Source organism: Rhineura floridana, chromosome 11 (assembly GCF_030035675.1).
Source record: "Rhineura floridana isolate rRhiFlo1 chromosome 11, rRhiFlo1.hap2, whole genome shotgun sequence".
Taxonomy (NCBI): Eukaryota; Metazoa; Chordata; class Lepidosauria; order Squamata; family Rhineuridae; genus Rhineura; species Rhineura floridana.
In genome coordinates, this window is record NC_084490.1 from 23,893,192 (window position 1) to 23,914,579 (window position 21,388).

General features: G+C 45.1%; 1 protein-coding gene across 1 annotated transcript; it reads right to left on the reverse strand.

Moving 5' to 3' along the window:
• Positions 1-1,683: 1,683 nt before the first annotated feature.
• On the reverse strand, positions 1,684-20,895 carry LOC133367525 (serine protease 33-like). The gene is made up of 6 exons (XM_061591619.1): positions 20,838-20,895; positions 18,024-18,044; positions 12,315-12,480; positions 7,372-7,646; positions 3,513-3,682; positions 1,684-1,908 (listed from the first exon to the last, which is right to left on the reverse strand). The coding sequence occupies exons 1-6, from the start codon at positions 20,893-20,895 to the stop codon at positions 1,684-1,686; spliced, it is 915 nt and encodes a 304-aa protein (XP_061447603.1).
• Positions 20,896-21,388: the final 493 nt, after the last annotated feature.

A 21,388-nucleotide genomic window follows, 5' to 3' on the forward strand; every position in this document is an offset into this window, starting at 1 on the left:
CCGACTTAGCCAATGGCCAAGAATGATGGGAGTTGTAGCTCAACAACACCTATGGACCCAAAGTTGAACAACAGCGGTGTAGATAATACTGAACTAGGTCGAGCAAGGCTTCCCCTGCTTCTTTTGCAGACCCCTATGCAGAACGAACTATCGCAGAGAAAATTGCATGCAGGATATAGCAAGAAGAGGAAAAAAGCTCAGCAACGTCCAAAGAAATGGAGGAAGATAGTTTGGACAGGCAGTGATAGTATGAGGTTATTTGTTCTCAAATATGTCCTTGTTTTCATTTTGTGAAATGGTAAATGTTGTCCATGTAGTTTAGGTATAGATCTACCTAGATGCAAAGCAGAGATGATGCTATTATAGAAGAACTGGCTTGCATCTTATGGTAGTCACACTCAGAGCAGATTCATGGAAATGAATAGACGTGAGAAATGTAGGTAAATTAATTTCAGTGGATTTACTCTGGGTAGAATTTAGTTGGATACAAGCCACTGAATGCATCAGATGTGAAATATATAATACAGGAAATGCTAATCTTTATATTTCAATTTAAACATTACAAGGACATGGCCATGTGTTCTGAATACACCCTGAAGGATGATATACAATTAAAATCCTTATATGTGGAAAAAAAGAAGTGGAAAGCTGGTCCAGATGCTCATTTTGGTCAACCTTCAATTTTATCCATATCTATATCTATTTATTTTAAAAAAATGTATAGACCTTCTGGGAGGAAGAGTGGAACATAAATTTAATTAATAATAATAATAACAACAATTCTAAGTGGTTTACATAAAATCATTCTAGGTAACTAGTTTTTAAGGTTGACTGACACAAATATTAAAAGACAGAGAAAAAACACAAAGAAATAAAAAACAAAGAAAAGAGTAAAAATAGTAAAACTGTTGTAAATATTATACAACAATTTATTGATGATTTAAAAAATATGCATAAAAGACAAAACAATCTCCTTGTATCTTAAGTTACACACACTCACACACAAAGCTGACTGAACTGAAGAAATTCAGTTTACAGTTCATTCTTTATTATTCCATGCCCCAGGTGTTGAACTCATCCACTACTTGTTGCCACATCAATTTAAAATGTCAAGGGATTTTAATTTTTTTTTAGAAAAGAAAAATTGAAGTACAGACATTAAAGCATCACTTTAATCATCATGTGGAAATATCTGAAGTGTCATGGCTCCCAAACAAAGACCACAGATGAAAAATTCCCAGCTTCTTCTCGAAGTGACAGTTCCTGTGTTTCGTTGGGTGTAATGGTGTGGTGTAGTGGTTAGACTGTTGGACTAAGACCTGGGAACTCAGAGTTCAAATCCCCACGGAGGAACAAACTGACTTTGGGCCAGTCACATTCTCTCAGCCTAATCTACCTCACAGGGTTGTTGTGAGGATAAATATGGGAAGGAGGAGAACTATGTACAGTATGTCACCTTGAGCACCTTGGAGGAAAGTGGGGTGTAGCAATGTAATAATAAACAAACTGCTATCAAGTGGCTTCAAAACAACTGAAATGTAGCAAGGTAGATATGCCCAGAATAATCAGAGAGAAGGTTCCTTGAATCTATACTGCATGTGGTAATTAAGTCCTACCAGCAACCTGAATCGTGATATTCCATGCAGTTGGCTGGCAGATTGAAAGCAACGAGAGACAGGTATCTCATGGGAGTGTCAGCACAAGAGACACCAAGATGAATGGCACAACATGGGCACTGTGTAGCCCATCAATGCCATTCATCCTGGCTTGGATCCAGTTGTCATAGAAAGGCACTGAAGTGTAGACGCCGGGGAGGTTGCGCTGGGCACAGCCTATTCCCCAACTCACAATCCCAGCCTGGGTCCAACCTCCTTTGAGTTTGCAAACTAAGGGTCCCCCGGAGTCACCCTGTGGAGAGAGAGAGAGAGAGAGAGAGAGAGAGAGAGATGGAAGATAGCATGGGATCCATGGCAAACACTCTAGTATCAGATTTGGAATACTGATTAGGTGAGGGAGCTGGAATAATGGTTATAATCAGGGATGGAGAAAGTGTAGACCTCCAGATGTTGTTATACTCCAACAGCACCACCAATGGTCAGGTGGATGTTGTAGTCTGGCACTGGCAGCATATGGAGGGTTATGGGTTCCCAACACCTGATTTAAACCTTCATTACCTTGGGCATTAACTGACAAGACAGTTTTAGTAGTTGTTCTGTCAGTCTGTGCCCCTTGCATTGGTCTACTATACAGTGTTGTATTAATAACAGTTATTATTATTATTGTAACAATACTAACAATTGTAGATGGCATGCACCATCTTGGAAGAGACATTCACCTGTGTGTGTGACAGAAGAAAAATGCATCTTCCTTGATGATGCCTGTAATTTGTGCCCTCCAAAACACAGTAAGTAGGCTCACCCCCCAAACTCTTTAGAAATTGTGGTTTTAATCTCATATACAAAAGTCTGTACATTATATTGGTTGCTTAAACATTTGGCCGCACAGTGTATTGACTGAGGCTGCAACCCTATGCCCACTGACCTGAGAGTAGGTCCTATTGAACTGAACGGGACTTATTTCTGAGTTGACACATATGGGATTGTACTGGAAGATTTTTTTAAAAAAAATGTGGTGTTTTTAGTATTTAAACGTATTTGTAAGTGATTTTTTAAATTGTCAAATTATGCTTTGATCTTGTTGTTAGCTGCCTCAAGGTGGGGTATGCATGTTTTTAATAGAGATGACGATGATGATGATAATAATAATAGGAGTTCTGTTTTTATTTTTGTGAATCTGTTTTATTCTTGGTATTGGTAATAGTGATTTTTTTATAATTGTATTTTTTATTGTTGCAATCTGCTTTGGATGGACCTTACCAAAGAAGTGACGTAGAAACATTTTAAAATAAAACAAAATGACAACCCCACTTTGGAAAATGGGAGAGTCTGAGGGATTGCAAGGTACCACCTCCCAGCTAGACCAAAAATGAGGAAGAAATGGCTGAGGGCTATGTTCCCACAGCATGAGAACATGCATAAGAAGACATTGTTAGATCAGGCCAATGGCCGCCCAGTCCAGCATCCTGTTCTCACAGTGGCTAACCAGATGTCCCTGGGAAGCCCACAAGCAGGATCTGAGTGCAACAGTGCTCTCGAGTTTCCCAGCAACCGGTATTCAGAGGCCTCCAACAGTGGAGGTAGAACATAGACATTGGGGCAAGAAAACACTGGCAATCTTATCCTCCATGAAAACAGTGTTTCAATTTATTTTATAATGCATCTTAACACCTGCTTCCTTCTCAGGAAAGTGAGCATTTTTATATCAGTGATGAGGAACATGTGGCCCTCCCAATGTTATTGGATTCCAAATCCCAATTGCTCTTTTCTCAGGAATTCTTCCACTGTTCCCTTCTAAACAGTAGGTTTTTATGAATAAAATAATGCTAAGCACGGGGGAGTGCCTCTCGACTGTAGGGGATGGCTGCATGAAGAACAGATGATGGAGCATCTTACCTGGCAGGAATCCTTCCCACCTTCTCGGTAACCAGCGCAAAACATATCTTGTTTGATAGGATCCTTGCTCAGGTCGTTCACTTGGACACTGTTGAAGAGCTTGTTGCAGGCTTCACGGCTTATGAGTGGCACATGCAGTTCCTGGAGAGTTAGTGGGGTTGGTAAAGGCACTGGAAGGAAGAGAAATAGAATGTGGTCATGGAATGCAGGGCAGATGGCTTCAGGTGCACAGAGAAGCACATCAGATTTCAGCAGTGAGCACATTGTGCATTTACACTCACTGCATTGAGGCATCCATAATGCCTTTTCTTCCTATATTCAGTTAAGTGGAAAACTGAAGCCAGCTCAAGACATTTTTCTGCCTGAGGCAGAATACAAAATCCTCCCCCCTATTCCCTGTACAGAAGCCAACCATATTGTTGCTTTCTTTAACCCTGGCAGTGGCAGATCACATGGCACACATTTGTTGGCATGACTCTACACATCTATGACACCTATGCATCTGTTGCCTGACTCTGTTTTCCCACTCTGTCTAATGGTAGGGTTGGCTGTGGGGAAATCTATTAAGTTTCCAATTTTTTCTTTAAAAAATCTTCATAAAAATTCATCAGCATCTTAGTGTGAATGTCTCCTAATATACACATTTGTGTATGCGATTTTGCCTAATATTTTTGCAAAGTCGTTTCCCCTAATATAATGCATTTTTGTATATTATTTTCTATGTTATTTTCATTAACATAGGTATTTTTAATGCACATTTTATCCCAGTATACAGTATGCATTTTTTGTTCACATTTCTTGGTTGGAGAACTGCATTGCACAATTCAGAGAAGGGCAAATTTTGAAGGATGGCTGTGTTTCGGTTTGCCAATTGCTCCAGAAAGTGCAAATCAGGTAGGTTTGCCTTTAAATGTGAACTGAATTTCTCCCCTATCTGTACCTTTCCATGCTTCTTTCTTTCCCAATGGCAACTTTGGGACAGCAAGATTATAAGGTCCTTGGGACCAGTAGTGTAGTTGCAAATTACGAAGTGCAGAGTCCCTTCATGATAGTCACACCGCACCCCCATAACAGCCACTCCCCCTTTTAAGATTATACAACCTTCTAAGATGATACAATAAAATGAGCTTTCAGTCTCTTACTTTATTTGGAGAACTTTTCCTTAGTGATGCACTGCAACAATCAATGCAGATCTCCCTGTGTTGCATTTCAGCTAGATCTACTATTTTCTGTGCACCAACATGGGCAAATGCACTATAATGCTGTAAGGCAAGGAACTTCCTTTGCTGTGTTTCTTTTTTTGGTTACCATACTAAGACTACAGGGGAGTGTGTTAGCTACTGAGAAGAGTCTTCTCAGTGGCTGACTTGCCTCCTTTTTCTCTGATTGCTCCAATCAGCAGGAAAGGACACTGAAAACATAGGGACCCTGTTCCTAAAAAAGTAAGGTGTCTAAGATCCCCTGGGACCCTGGGCAACTATACCCCTGCTTAGGACACTGAGCTATTGCCCCCCCCCCCATAGTAAAGCACCATGGAGAATGATGTGAAAGTCAGCAGAAAGTGCCTCCAGGTTGTCCTTTTTTGTGGGAGGAATTCAAGTGCATACTGGAACTTTATGTCTGCGTATTTAAAGTGGATTATAGGGCTCTGCCACCTGAGCGCAACAAATCCACTTAACAATAAACCACAGACTTTTGCGGTTTGGAAAGTAGTGGAGAAATGCCATTGTGGGGTGAATGAATGACTAATGGGAAGATCTGTAAGCACTAGGGCTGTGCGACCATTTGTCCAAATTCTGAATACTGAGTCTGGCAGGCATATTCAGAAACGGGGCCACTCTCAGGTGAGCACCCCTGAAGCAATTTGAAGGAATTGCCCCTTCTCCTAGGAGATATTTGGATTTGAAAAAAGCACACCCCACAATCTAAGCCAGACAAGCCATCTCCAAAATGATAGAAAAACTGTGAACCACACCACATAAGGCAAATACCAGGGTAGGGAAAGGGGAAGAAGGAGGAGAACTGGAGTTTGCTCATTGAGAGGTCTATCTTCCAATCAAGGGCTAGAATCTCACCCAGCACTCTCCAATCATCATGCTTGGGGGGTGGGGAGAGGGATGTTGATTCTATAAAGCCCCACCATACCTTTTCCCTCACTCTCTGGCTTGTTCTTTGAACATTGCAAAGAGTTTGTTGGTGGCATGTTGATTCAGCCTGTCTCTTATTTGTCCTTAAGCCAGCCTTTCTACCTGTTTTCTCTCAATTCTTGTCATCCACCCCAGTCCATTCTTCATTACACATATAAAAAAATGTTCATTGTCTCTTTGTCTGCGTCTTAGTTATACTATTAGACAGTAGAAAAGTTACTTAGGCTGCAATCCAATACACACCTGGGAGTAAATTCCATAAGACCCCATGGAGCTTACTTCTGAGTAGACATGTATTGGATTGCAGCTTTAGGGAGTATCACTCCCGTCACCCCCACCCCACTTATTTTAGTGACAGTCTTAGGTTTGCACGTTATTTACTGGTATATCCTCTCTCAATCAATCCTATTCATTTATCCTTTCATTCATTACCAGCCTACCTGGGTGTTTTTCTTTCCATTCTTCCCAATCCAACACAGTTCCTTCTTTATTTTTTAAAAATGTGTATGGTCTCTTGTCTGTGTCTTAATAGTTCCTTATACTTATACATCTTCAGTTCTTAGCAACTTAGGAAGTGCCACTTCCTCCTTCTCCCCACAAATTTTGGTCATAGTGTTTTACTAGTTATGGCCAGTTTGAATTTTTTTTTTTTATAAACAGAAAACCTCCTGGATGGTCTCCAATGCTAGTCCTACTCAGAGCAAACCCAATGCAGTTAATGAAATTGGCTAACATAGGGTTATTAATTTCAATGGTTCAGCTCTGAATAGGATTTAGCTGGCAACAACCCCTTCGATCTACCTGCCTGAAGTTCGGCAGAGCTAATACCCTCTCAGGGACCTACTATGTCTACAGGTTTCATGTACCTATGTGAAACCCCCCCCCCCAAAGTGACGGCTGCTTCGTTTCCCAATGCAAGTCAATGGGAGTACCAAAGCATTGGCTTTATTTTTATTGATTGATTGATTAAATAAATAATATTTATTTCAGAATATTGCTTCGGATTTGGGTCTGAGGTGAGCCTCCCACACAGTGATCCAAAGTAAACAGAGGCCCGATCCGAAGCAAAATGGCGAGGGGGGCTCTCACAGTACTAGTAAACACCTCACAAGCAAATCAGAATGCACGAGGGGTGAATGCTCATTGTCATGGAACTCCCCTGCAAAGAAATCAGAATAAATGTTCAATAGAAAGCAGACACAGGGGCCCCTCCAGATATGATAATTTGTGCTCATGAAAAGTATTAAGACGGTTACACGCAGACCCACTTTCAATATTGTTTGCACCTGTAAAACGTTTGGGGTGGACGTGCTGCTTCATTTCCAGTCAGTGCATATCCTGTAACTTCCTGCTGAAATCCTGTACCATTTAAATCACAAATGTTCTGAGGATGTTTTCCCCCTTCCCACTTCTGTTATGCTATAGCGCAAGAGTCCCCTACCAGACAGCAATAATGGGACAACATTGGGGAACCATTGCAGAACAACTCATAAAACGGAATGATATGTGGATGGTCCTGTATAAATCCACCACAAATGCACTATTATTGCCTCAACAACATGTTGCTGAATACACTCCCCTCCGTCTGGAAGGACCTATAATCTTAACCACCGTGTAAGTTTTGTGCAAGCAAATCAGGATGAATACTGAATAAACTGGTCATCTGGAGGAGCCCCATACTCTGAAAAAACACTACAAAGAACACCTCTCACCTCCATTTTGAATATCTCCCCATCCAGTGACCCAGCAGTCTGCTTCTGGAGATAACTGTGTAGAGGACTTTGGCAGGCAGATGGGGAGGATGTAGTTGGTAAAGTTCACAGGAGACCTCAGTTTAAGCAAAGCAATATCCCCACTGGAGTCAGGCTGGCCATTGTAGTTAGGATGTAAGAAAATCCGTTCCACCCTGAACTCTTCTACATGACTGGACAGGTTCAAGAGCTGATGAGCACCTAGGAGGATGTCATATTGGGAAACGAGCTGCATTCTGTGAACATAAGAGCAAAATGCAAGAGGAGCTTGCAAAGCTGACCTTTTGGTTCCTGAGGGCTGAACTATACCATATGTGAGCTCCTTATTAGTGCCTTTAAATGTAAGTGCATTTTTTAAAACACCCCCACAATTGTCAACGTGGGTGGGACTGATCTGGACTCTTGTGTATGGAGTAGTGGAGCTTTAACTTTTTGATCCTTCTGTAGTCCTGAACTAAATCCCTGGGCTGACAAATTGCATAGGGAAAGAGCTCCCATTGAAGCACATGGGAGGTTTTTTTCCCTCCTGTGCAAATTGTTGGTGAGGTGGGCCCTATTCCAAATCAGGACAATAGCAAGAGGAACAAAGGGTTAAAGCCCCCTCAACCCCATATTAGGGTCCTGGTTCCCCTGGCTCTTGCACTGTCAATTTTTTTGGGGGGGTTGTTTTAAGGTTGGGTGCCTGCCTGAGTGGTGGAAGCCTACATCGGGGCATGTGTCAATCACAGGGGAGTGATGGGGGAAGGGTGGGAGGCCAATGTATACTGAGGCTGGGCGGCAGATGCTGGTGGAGAGCTCGGGGCAGGTCACGTCAGGTAAGAGGAACTAGGGAGAGATGCATAATATCTGTCCCCTGTTCCGGGCCTGTCCAGAGCCAACAGACAGCTGGGGGATGCTTGACTCCATACTGTGGCCTTCGACTGCTGCTGTGCAATGCCAGGTCTGTTGCCCAAAAAACATCCCTCAACCATGATATGATATTGGATGAGGACGCGGACCTGGCATGTATTACGGAAACCTGGCTGGATGAGGCTGCTGCACCTATCCTTGCGGCCATGTGTCCAGCTGGGTTCTTGTATGCACAGCAGCGGAGGGTCGGTAGTCGGGGAGGGGGAGTGGCGGTTATTTACCGAAGGTCCCTGGTTCTCACCAGACCTCCTCTCTGTGAGACCAAGGTGGCAGACTGCATGTACTGGAGGTTGGGCCCAAAGGGCAGTCTAGGGATTCTGCTCGTGTACCATCCACCCCGCTGCACGACGGACTCCCTGGCCGAGGTGCTGGAGGTGGTCTCGGCTGTGCATGTACAGTCCCCAAACCTGCTGGTATTGGGGGACTTCAATGTACATTCAGAGGCCATCCTTACTGGGGCACCTTGGGACTTCATGGAAACCATGGCTTCCTGAGAGCTACACCTTATTACAATGGGGCCCACCCATGTAGCCGGTCATGCACTTGACCTTGTGTTTGTCTCGGGAGAGGAGGGGAGTGATCTGAAAACTGGGGGTACATCCATCACCCCCTTGTCATGGTCAGACCACTACTTGGTGAGGATGGACTTTTCGGTGCCACAAACCCTCCGTTGGGGTGGAGGACCTATTAAGATGGTCCGCCCCAGGCGTCTGATGGATCCTGATGGATTCCTGAATGTGCTTGGGGACTCTCTGGAGCATGCACACAGCCACTCGGCTGAGACCCTGGTGGAGGGGTGGAATGCCGCAATCGCTGGGGCATTAGACCGGGTGGCCCCGAAATGCCCTCTCCCCCTGAATAGAGCTCAGATGGCACCATGGTTTGCCCCATGGTTGCGAATTCTGAGGCGGGAGGTGAGACAGCTAGAGCGCCGGTGGCGGAAATCTCGCTCTGACGATGATCGGACACATGTTAGAGTGGCTGTGGCAGCCTATCATGTGGCAATAAGGGCAGCAAAAAAAGATTTTTATGCTGCCTCTATTGCATCTGCAGAGTGCTGTCCCAGGAGACTGTTCCAAGTGGTCTGGAGCCTGGTCGGTCCAGTTGCTCCGGAACCAATGGAACATGCTAAGGCCTCCTGTGACGAGTTTGCTAAACACTTTGCGGAGAAAATCGATCGTATTAAGAGTGCTATTTCGTGCGCTGTGGACACAGTGAGTGAGCCAGAAGTGACCAGTGGTGCTCTGGTGGTGTGGGATCGGTTCCAGCTTCTTCCATCTGATGAAGTGGACAAGGTGCTTTCAACCTTAAAGCCAACCACTTGCTTACTCGATCCTTGCCCATCGTGGCTCATTATGAGCTGCAAAGATAGACTGGGTGAGGGGATCAAGATGGTGGTAAATACATCTCTCGAAGAGGGAGTAATGCCATCAACGCTCAAGGAGGCAGTAATAAAACCAATCTTAAAGAAGCCCTCCTTGGATCCCCAAGATCTGAACAACCTTCACCCAGTCTCAAATTTGCCATTCTTAGGCAAGGCGGTTGAGCGGGTGGTGGCAAAGCAGTTGCAAGCGCACTTGGAGGAAGCGGATTATCTGGATCCATTTCAATCAGGCTTCAGGCCTGGACATGGGACTGAAACAGCCTTGGTCGCCTTGGTAGATGATATGAGGAGGGCGTGGGATAGGGGCGAATGCACCTTACTTATCCTCCTTGATCTCTCAGCGGCTTTCGATACCGTTGACCACGTTATCCTCTTGGACCGCCTGAAGAGGTTAGGCATGGAGGGCACTGTATTGCAGTGGTTCCATTCCTTCCTCTCTGGTAGGTACCAAAGAGTGGCATTGGAGGATGAGGTCTTGGATCCTTGGCCTCTCACTTGTGGGGTGCCACAGGGTTCCATCCTCTCCCCGATGCTGTTCAACATCTATATAAAGCCGCTGGGGGCAATCATCAGGGGATTTGGGCTGCAATGTCATCAGTATGCGGATGACACGCAGCTCTATCTCTCATTTAAATCTTCACCGAGGTTGGCTGTAGAAACCCTGTCGAAGTGCCTGGCGGTGAGTGGCTGGATGGGAAGGAATAAGCTGAAGCTGAACCCTGACAAAACCGAGGTACTGTTTGTGGGAGACAAGGGAAGGCTGGGGGATGTGGACCTGGTGCTCAATGGGGTACGATTGCCGCTGAAAGACCAGGTCCGCAGCCTGGGGGTCATTCTTGACTCCCAGCTGTCCATGGAGGCTCAAGTCTCAGCTGTGAGCCGGGTGGCGCTGTATCAACTCCATCTGATACGGAGGCTGTGCCCCTACCTTCCCAACCATCTGCTCCCACCGGTGGTACATGCTCTGGTCACCTCTCGCCTAGACTACTGTAATGCGCTCTACGTGGGGTTACATTTGAAAACGGTCCGGAAGCTGCAACTGGTACAGAATGCGGCGGCTCGTCTGATTAAAGGCAGCCGCCAGCAAGATCACATCACTCCAGTGCTGAAGGAGTTGCACTGGCTACCGGTTGTTTACCAGGCCCAATTCAAGGTGTTGGTTTTGACCTTTAAAACCCTACACGGTTTTAGCCCAGTCTATCTGAAGGAGCGCCTCCAGCATCAGCAGCGATGCCGCTCAACAAGATCAGCCTCAGAAGACCTTCTCTCGATCCCACCGGTTAAAACAGCTAGACTGGTGAGGACTAGAGAGAGGGCTTTTTCAATAGTGGCCCCCACCCTGTGGAACTCTCTCCCAAATGATCTCCGCCATGCCCCTTCTATGATGAGCTTCCGCCGGGCCTTGAAGACCTGGCTCTTCTGGCAGGCTTTTGGGGTGGGTTAGGTTTTTACTGTTATGGTTTTAAATGTTAACGTTTTAATGTATTGTTTTTTATCTTGTACGTCGCCCAGAGTGGCTGGACAACCAGCCAGATGGGCGACTAATAAATTTAATAAATAAATAAATAAATAAAAAATTGTGTTAAAAAGAAACCCTTGTGCTTAAGGTTAGAGATTCCAAAGCTAATGTATCATCTAGCTTGTTCTCAAGTTATGATATCCCAGTGAACTTCATGGCTGAGCGGGGATTCGAACCCAGGTCTCCCAGGCCGGAGTCCAACACTCTAACCACTACACTACTACAATACCACACAATGTAATACAATCTCATACATTGAGGAGGACCATGGTCAGGTAACCTATGTGCCTACTTAATTTGCTGCCCAGGTGTGCTAACTGTTGATGGGCAACTTTGGGGCCCCTGCCCTCTCTTCTGATGGTTCTTTATCTTTAAACTGCTTGGACTGGGCAGCCCTTCAGGTGGAGGACACCTTCAGACAGAGCCTGGGAACCTCAGATCCGGGGTCCAAATGAAACCCTCCAGGCTTCTATCTGGCTCTTGGGACTCTCCCCAGGCCACACACCCTTTCCTCAGGCCACACCCCTTTCCTCAGGTCAAACCCGCTTTCCCCAGCCACTCTCCTCACTTATATTCATTTCACTGTGCACTTTTGCTTTTGTCTCCACTCAGCAGGGGCATGTGGCCTCCAGAAGGTGGCCCAGAAGGTAATGTTGCCCTCACGCTAAAAATGGTTCCCCATTCCTGAGACAGAGAGGACTTTCACCTGTAAACTGGCCACCCTGTTGGTCCTATAAAGCAGCTGACTTGGACCTGGCTCTTCACTTTGAACAACTTTCTGTGCAGACACAGCTGAAGTTTTTTTTTTGCCCCTCTGTCCCCCTCGACTAATGGGTCAGTTGTCTGCTTCCTGGCTGGACTACCAGCTTGCCTCCAGAACTTCAACTCCGTTGTCCTCTCCACCTGCAGGGTAGGCACCTGCTTCTTCCCTCTTGAAAACATTTCTTTGCCCTTCCAGGGCCTGACCCTGTGTTTCTGAGACCAAGACAGTGGGTAGCTGAGCACCTGGCAGAGGACATTAGCCCAGCCTTGCAGCTCTCTCTGGGGTGAAGGGTGATAATGGCTCCACAGCACTACATATCAGATACTCACCCAGGGAAGAAGCAGTGAGCTGCTGACAGCACCCACTGCTCAGCTATGAGGGAGCCTCCACAAATAGGATAGCGGTGGAGTAAAATGCTGACTTGCCAGGGCCACGATCCATCGGAGGCTGGTTGGCCCCCAACAATTCGAGGTGAGTTTACTGGCTGCCCACATGCTGTGAAGGATGAGGAGAAAATGAAAGGATTTGCTATTGTGGTTTGGAAAACGCACAAAACGGAACTCTTACAGTAGAAGGAGTGGATGGCAGGATGAGGAAAGAAAGAGTTGCATCCCACCAAGTTCCTCTGAGGAACACTAAAATTAATGAACCTAAGTTAGGCTGCAACCCAATACATGTCTACTCAGAAGTAAGCTCCATTGGGTTCAATGGGACTTACTCCCAGGTAAGTGTGTATTGGATTGCAGCTTTAATTATGGCCATCAACTTCAGTGGGTCTACTTTGAGTAGCACTACCAACGGCTACAGCCCCACATTTCTCAATTTGAGTTCATTTGCTAATATGCAAATTTCAAAACAATATTCCCTGTCATTGACCCTTCTGGGTTTAGTGGGCATTTAACCTGGTAAATTAAATAGCCTTATTCTTTCTTAACACAACATTTATTGCCGTATAATTTCTCCACACAGCATGTGGCCAAATCCTATGCATGTTTACTCACAAGCACGCTTTGCTTTCTTCAGTGAGATGAAGGGCCAAGGGCCAAACCATATGTGATGTGAATTATGTGGTTTGCCACTGAGTGCAAGATTTTTCTTTCACAAATTGTCATTGTGGATTTCTTGGTCTGGAATGGTACCATGGTGTGTGGGTGGATGGTGGCGTAGGGTGGGGGACTTTAACCCCCCTCATTGCATCCCTGATATGGATCAGGTCTTCCATATCTGCTATTTGTGTTGGGGGAAAAAGCTCACATGCAGAACCACAATTGGGCAGAAAAGATTAAAGCACCTCTGCCCCCCCCCCCAATTCACATCACAGGAACATAGGACGCTTCTTTATACTTTATACTAAGTCAGACCATTGGTCCATCTAGCTTAGTATTGTCTACACTGACTGGCAGCAGCTGTCCTGGGTTTCAGACTGAGTTCTCTCCCAGTCCTACCTAGGGAAGCTGGGATTGAGCATGGGACCTTCCCCAAATCACCTGTAGTTTGGCCCAATTCCCACGCAAGTGTGTGTAAAGAGAGGATCAGGCTGATTTTTTTTTAACTTCAGACATCAGAAAAGAAATAGTTGTGATCAAAGAGCTTGAAAATAATTGCTGAAGAACTGAAAAGTAAACAGATGTTTTATCTTATTAACCAATAATCTCTATAACATATTAATAATAGCCAACTGTAAATTCTGAGAGGACAGACCACTTTAAAATCTCTCTGATTTTACCCTCTACTTCCTCACCATACTATTTTGACTAACCTCTGTCTCATAACTTGCTCTCTTGAATTACTCTCCAAACTCTGGTAGGATCTAACTGTTGGGCTGGTGACCAGTAGGCATTACTGTCTCTAGTTGTTTTCCATGAAGCCTGCAAGTTTGAAGACGTAACTGTGGTTAAGGGGGGAGTTATGTCTATGCCCTGTCTGGGAACGGACTGCCAGGGCCGTTGCTATGGTAGTCATCTGATAGCGACTGGGAAAGTTCTAACAGAGTCTGTGTGTTGTTGTCTTCTGAATTATGCCTCTGAGCTGAGAGGCTGTTTTTTGTTTTTATCTATGGAGAGAGATGTACCAGAAGGGGGGTGACTGAAGAATCTCTACATGTATTTACTCTTAAGCCTCTGGCCTTAATGTCTTTCAATATACTCTTAACATGCTCTGAAGAAGTTTCTTGCTCAACTTAACTCCAACGTAATGTATGCTGTTTCACACAACAACGCACACACGCCAACAGTGGTAGCAGAGGATGGTTGCGCTCCACAGCGCATTACACCGGAGTAAGTTGCTTGTCTGAACGGCAGACGGAGTTCCAGAGAGGGCAGCTTGATTGATTGAACCAGACGGAGGTGAGCAACATGGCTGTAAACCTGTCTGGGGGAGGCTTGCCGATGGAATGGCTTAATGAAAAGAATTATGGCAGCTGGAAGCCGAGGATGCGGGCTTTGCTGATAACAGAGGATTTATGGGACACAATAGATGGACCCATTCCGGCGGTACTGACTGCGGCTTGGACGCGTAGAGATCAGAAGGCGCAGGCTTTTATACTTCTGGCTCTATCTGACTCTCAACTGCTACACGTGAGAGATGTTACAAACGCCAAGGAGATGTGGGACCGGTTGGAAGGCATTCATGTGCAACAGACCGCGGGATCTAGATTGTGTTTGGCACGGAAGCTTTATCAATTGCGCTTCACGGGTGAGTGCGACATGAGTGAGCATCTCACGGAATTCAGACGCCTGTTTGCTGAGTTGACAGACCGAGGCGTCGAACACTCTGAACTTCAGAAGACCTATCTGATTCTGGCTTCACTTGATGGGACTTGGAATAATATGGTCATGGCTTTCGAAGCCATGCCTGACGGAGGTTTGAACGTTGCGTTTATTGAGGAAAAATTGACCCAAGAATGGCAGCGGAGACAGGAGGCGAAAAGAGCCGAGTCGATGGAAGCTGTCAGGAAGCAAGAGGTGAAACATGCCGTGCCGAAGGATAATAAACAGGAGCAGCAACAGAGGCTGAAGGCTTGTTTTGTTTGCGGAGATCGACGACATCTCCAGTGGGATTGTCCAGTCAAGCGAAACTCCAGGGATGGAGGCTTGAAGCAGGGAAGTGTGAACTTTGTTTGTAAACAGAACTCTCAAGATTTACGACCTGTGAACTGGTTGCTCGACAGCGGAGCAAGCCATATATTAATTAAAGACAGACGTTTGTTTTACGTTTCAGAAGAAGTGAAAGACTTTGTTTTACTTGCTGATGGATCGCAGAAGAACGTTGAAGCTCGTAGTCTGGTGAAATTTGACAAGCTTGGCATAATGTCAGACTGTTTGTTTGTTCCGGAATTGGCTCATAATATCTTATCAGTTAGCAAACTGGTGAGTTGTAATTATTCAATTTTGTTCCACAAAGACCAATGTTTTATAATGATGGGAGATGAAGTATGCATGCAGGGAAGCCTTAATGATTCATAGTTTGTAATAAAGAGCAGTCAAGCAGGGTGTGCTGTGTTAAACGTTGAGGCACAGGTACATCAGGGCTGCGTCCATGAATGGCATCAAAGGCTGGGGCATGCAAACCTTGACACGATAAGGAAAACCCCTTTGCACAGTGAAGACATGCGTTTAAAAGATTGTGGACAGTTAATGGATTGTGATTCTTGTAATCAAGCTAAAATGACTATTGCACCAATAAACCGGGAGGCTGAGAGAACCACAACAGCTCCCTACCAGCTAGTACATGTTGATTTAGCAGGGCCAATAAATGCTTCACGAGGAGGTGCGAAATTCTTCATGGTACTGGTAGATGATTTTTCAAGATTTTGTCATGTTTTTCTGTTAAAGCATAAAAGTGAAGCTGAGCAGAAGCTGAAACTGTTCATTAAGAGAATCGAAACTCAACACTTGGTCACGGTGGGGGCTATACGCTCGGACCAAGGTGGGGAATTCACGAATAAGGCATTGAGTGACTTTCTGGAGAGTAAGGGAATAAACCAGAATTTCACTGCTCCACACAGCCCATTTTCCAATGGAACTGCTGAGAGAAAAAATAGGGTGCTTGGGGAAGCAATGAGAGCCATGCTGCTGAATTGCAGTTTAGGGAATTCTTTCTGGGCAGAAGCAATTCTTTATGCGAATTACATTCACAACAGGGTGTTACACAGTGCTATTGGAATGTCTCCTTATGAGAAACTTACTGGCAGAAAGCCTAGAATACAACACATTCAAAAATTCGGGGCAAGGTGCTGGGTCCACATTCCACAGGGAAAAAGGAGGGGCAAGCTTGCGCCCAGAGCACAGCAAGGTTTTGTTTTGGGATTTCAGAATTCATATTACAGAGTTTGGTGTCCAGAAACACAGCAGTTAATTCTGAGCAGAAGCATTAAAGTCTCAGAAAAGCCTTGGGATCAAAGGGAGACAGTCCTTCTTACAGGAACAAATGACACACAAACACAAACACGAACACAATCACAGAAATTTAAGCCAGATGTTGACATTAAAGTGGAAGGTACACAAATTCCTCTCAGAGATGCTTTGCATGAGCTCATTTCTGGAAAACGCAGATCAAAGAAACGAAAAGCTGAGGAAATGGAAGCTCCTGCGCAGGTTGTGCCAAGCACAAGCACAAATGGGGGGGCAGAGAGAGCCGAGGCTCTGGTTCCTTTAAGACGCTCCACGAGAGCGAATTTAGGCAAACCGCCTGACAGATTTACTGTGGGATTAATAACAAGTCCTGGCATGAATAAAGTTGTAGACATGGATCCTGAGACACTTTATTTGACATGTGTTGAACCAAAGTTTGAGTGAATAAAGTTTTGAACTGTACTGAGATGTAATTTTGAACTGTACTGAACTGAAATTGTATGATGCAATGTACTGAAATGTATTGCAAGAGGTATTGTAGAAATGTATGACTGTATGATTATGTATTATGGAGATGTATTGCATGTGTATTTTGCAGTCTTAATGGAAAAAGGGGAGACTGTTGGGCTGGTGACCAGTAGGCATTACTGTCTCTAGTTGTTTTCCATGAAGCCTGCAAGTTTGAAGATATAACTGTGGTTAAGGGGGGAGTTATGTCTATGCCCAGTCTGGGAATGGACTGCCAGGGCCGTTGCTATGGTAGCCATCTGATAGCGACTGGGAAAGTTCTAACAGAGTCTGTGTGTTGTCGTCTTCTGAATTATGCCTCTGAGCTGAGAGGGTGTTTTTTGTTTTTATCTATGGAGAGAGATGTACCAGAAGGGGGGTGACTGAAGAATCTCTACATGTATTTACTCTTAAGCCTCTGGCCTTAATGTCTTTCAATAAAGACTCTTAACATGCTCTGAAGAAGTTTCTTGCTCAACTTAACTCCAACGTAATGTATGCTGTTTCACACAACGCACACACGCCAACACTAACTCCCATGGAACACACCTGTCTACTAGCATTCTAACAGGCCTTACATGTGCACAGGGATAAGGCTACAGCCAACAACACTGGTGAATGCTGTATTTGGAATTTCAGATTTAGTTATGTAAATTCAGCTGGATCTTGAATTTGTGATTTTCCCTTTTGACATGAGAAGTGCCTGTATTCAATCATGGCTAGGGATAGATGAATCTGTCAATTTTGTGTTTTTCAGTGTCTCATTTTTCCACTCTGACGTTCAAACTTAACAAGGTCTGGAATGGGACATCTAGAACGGGACACCTTGCTTGTTCTAGTCTTACTTGTAATATGCTAGAATCAGCTTAATCTTCTCAGTGTTTCCAATATCTTGAGGAACTCATAGAAATATAGAATAGAAGAGTTGGAAGGGGACTATGTGGCCATTGAGTCTTAACCCCCTGCTCAATACAGAAATCCAACTTAAAACATCCCTCACAGGTAGCTGTCCAGATGCCTCTTGAATGCCTCCAGTGTTGGAGAGCCCCCCCCCAGTAATTGGTTTCAATGTTTTACTGCTCTAACAGTTAGGATGTTTTTCCTGATGTTCAGTTGAAATTTGGCTTTGTGTCACTTGAGCCCATTATTCCGTGTCCTGCACTCTGGGAAAACTCTTACCTGCCTCTGAGCTAGCAGCACCTGAGGAAAAAAAGAAAGAGAAAATACTTAAAGTAAGGACATTGTAGAAAAAAGACACAGCATTGGATTATATGTCGGACCAAAGGGAAGGTTACAGTGGCACATTTGGGATTATCATGTCTCAGTGTATCAGACTGAAATATTCACAAACATTTGCTCTGAAACAGAGCCCCTTCCTTTGGGCAAGCCACAATTAAAGCTGGGAACCTCTAATTAACCAGCCTTTCCCATTCTGTCAGAACCAAGAAATAATGGTTACCAGCTTTGGAATAAGATGGATTATTAAAAAATTGGCTGAAATTGGTTTAATAGCCAGGTTTGTTCTAAAGAATATGGTTTCCTTTGAAGCAACAGCCATTATCTGTGTGTTTGTGTGTAAGAGAAATCTTGCCACGACACTACCCAACCTTTGTACTCTGCGATTTAGAGGTACATGATGCAGTAACCTTGCTGAGGTGAAGGGGTGGTCAATGACTGAATAGGAGACCACCTGGAAACCCTATATAAGCTATCTTGAGCTCTATGGAAGAAATGCAGTGATAAGATTTTTTTAAAAAACCCTCACATAGCTCATTATTGCTCTCTTATCCCATAAATGCAAGCACCAAGAAAGACCGTGCCTACTTACTGTCGCCAATTAGGGCCTCGAGGTTACAGGCCATTCATGGACTTCTACAGACTTCTCCTTCTTGCCTGAAGGAGATTGATAAACAAGGGGAGGGAACTGGTGAAAGCGCAGATAACAAGAAAGGCGAGAGCCAATTTGCATGAGAGGTGAGAAAACGATAACCATCGGCTGAAGAAAGCAGAGGTGCTCATATGGTGTTCCTTCGGCACCAGCTTAAAAACTTTTTGTGTCCCAGTAATTTTGCTTATGGTATTTGCAGCTGGTTGAACAGTTTCCCCCTACCCCCAGTTTTGTTGTTTAATGTTTTATGTGGTTCTAGTGCTGTAGTGTAGATTTCAAATTATGTACACTGCTCCCCGCACTGTTGGGGAAGGGAGGTGTAGTGTTTTGCCTTTGGGCAGGGGCTAGGCCTGGGACCATGACGGGTGCCTAAGGGGCCTCTGACCGTTATTGCTTGTGACTGGCTTTGTAATCGGCTTTGCAGCTGCCCATTGCTGAAAACCCAGCTGATTCCAGACACAGCCTTCAGGTGAAGAGCCCCAAATAACAGAGTGGGAACTCTTAACATTTATAATATAATAAAAGGTAGGCCAGATTAGGCATGAACCAGCAGGAAAGATGATGTGCTAAGAAAATAATTAAATGGCAAAACTATGAATTGCAGGATGGATATTTAAGCAAAAGACAATGTATAAGTGAAGAGGTTACTCTAGGTAAATTTATTATGTAATGAGGATATAGTATCCCCTCCCCCCGTGTGTGTGATCAAGGCATATTCAAATTCCAAATATGGCCACAACGTTTCACAAGATGCACTTTAGCACCAGGATGCTTATCTCAAGATAGCAGGTAGTCTGACTAATCAGTATCCCAGAACTGATGGCCAGCAGCTATAGACACCTCCCTCCTCATTTTGGGGTCCTTGGAAGAAGAAGAAGAATAAAAGATTGAACAAAGAAGGTCTGTATCGCTCCAACAACCACTGTGTCATGGCCCCATCAGAGGACTCCTCAGATGAGGACGACTCGGGAGTAACAGCAGCAGACCCAGGAGCAGCAGACTCAGAAGGAGACACGGAGGAGCCTCCTGAGAATCCAGCTCCTTCTCCCCCTCAGCTGCAGAGCACCCCAGATACAGCAGAGGCCCTGCAGCCAGACACAGACAGTGCACAGGATACTCCCCCCTCACCTGCAGAACGTAGACAGCAGAAGGTCAGGCAGAAGAGGTGCAGGCCTGTCTCCTTAAGGCCCAAACGCTGAGGGCTCACACCTGCTGTCAACCCTGCTCTTGATAAGGCACACCTTGGCTGCAGCTTGTTGCTGACTGCAACGTCAGGCGTGGCTTGTGTGTTCCTAGTTTCCTGGCACCCTCTTTTGGACTGACCCCTTGGCACTTGATCCCGGACCTCTACTGACCTCACTTCTGGACTCCTGACTCGGCAAGTATGCTTCGAACAAGCCTGGCCCTTATCAGCTCCCCTCCTCCTAGACCTGGCAGATTTATGGCCAGACTGCCGGCTAAGGACTTTGCTTTCCTGCCAACCACCCAGGAATTTCCAGCCCCCCCCGGCACTGCTGACGCAGTGTAGAGCTGACACACTGCTCTCCAAGTCTAGACATCTCCATAGCATAGCAACAGAGAGCCAGTGTGATGTTCTGGAACCTTGGGAACCAAGGTTCAAATCCCCACTTAGCTATGAAGCTCACTGGGTGACCTTGGGCCAGTCACTATCTCTCAGCCTAGGCTAACCCACAGGGTTGTTGTGAGGACTGAAAAAAACATGTTTGTATGCCATGTTTTCATTGGAGGAAAGATAGGATATAAATCAATAAATAAAGAATCAGAAGCTAAAATACTAGATGAGATCTCTTTGGGGTTTACCGGTCTGGGGCACATATATTAACTTATTGTTAGTTGGCGTTCTTTTGCTGAGTGTATGAAGTGTGGTTTTGATATATCTTTGTGTGGTAAGTGAACTAGCCACATGTCAAGCTGGCTGACTGAAGATTAGAATAAAGAATACGTTATTGCTCATCTGAGTTTTTGCACAAGGTTACAAGAGGAGCAGGGAAGAAGGTATGGCCTTCCAGGAGCCCCCACACAATTTCTTTTAGAAATGAAACCTTGGACTAACGCCCCCAGCATCTCCCCACACCATCAGTCACCTTCTAGCATGGTCAGCTGCAGAAGCCATATAGTAAGCGAGAAGGGCACAATTGTCATGGTTGCCCCTTCTTCTGAAGTGTCCCCTGGAAGATTCAGCTCTGGTTGGTTCCAGACAACAGTTCCTTTCTTTCAGTCTGAATGTCTTCTAATATCTGTGCTGTTAAAATGTAATATCAAGGGTGAAAGGATAGTACTAGAGGAGCCATTGCCATGTCACTGAGTCTGAGAATGCAACACAGAAGTCCAAAGTCCTTGAACCCTCTGGATCCCAGCAGCAGCAGAAGCCAGTGCCCAAGATGTGGCTCTATTAAGATTATTAGCATTTATTGCCTGCCCTTCACCCGCAGGTCTCAGGGCGGGTTACAGCAACCTTAAAATACAGCGTTAGAAACAATCACCAGACTCATCAAACACGGTGGGCCCTAACAATGTATGTCTCAGGTGTCAAAGGCCAGGGTAAAGAGGTGCGCCCAGCATTCTCCTAAAGCTGTACAGTGAGGTTGCCAGATGCACCTTGGTAGGGAGAGAATTCCACAACTTAGGGGCTGTC

What these genes read in the sequence shown, in the direction of transcription:
- LOC133367525 (XM_061591619.1), bottom strand. Translation starts at nt 20,895, where the DNA reads ATGACAATTGTGCCCTTCTCGCTTACTATATGGCTTCTGCAGCTGACC. An exon ending in GCAGCTGACCATGCTAGAAG is followed by an intron (nt 18,045 to 20,837) that starts GTGACTGATGGT and finishes TTTTTTCCTCAG; the next exon opens with GTGCTGCTAGCTCAGAGGCA. An exon ending in GTGGGAAGGATTCCTGCCAG is followed by an intron (nt 1,909 to 3,512) that starts GTAAGATGCTCC and finishes CTCTCTCCACAG; the next exon opens with GGTGACTCCGGGGGACCCTT.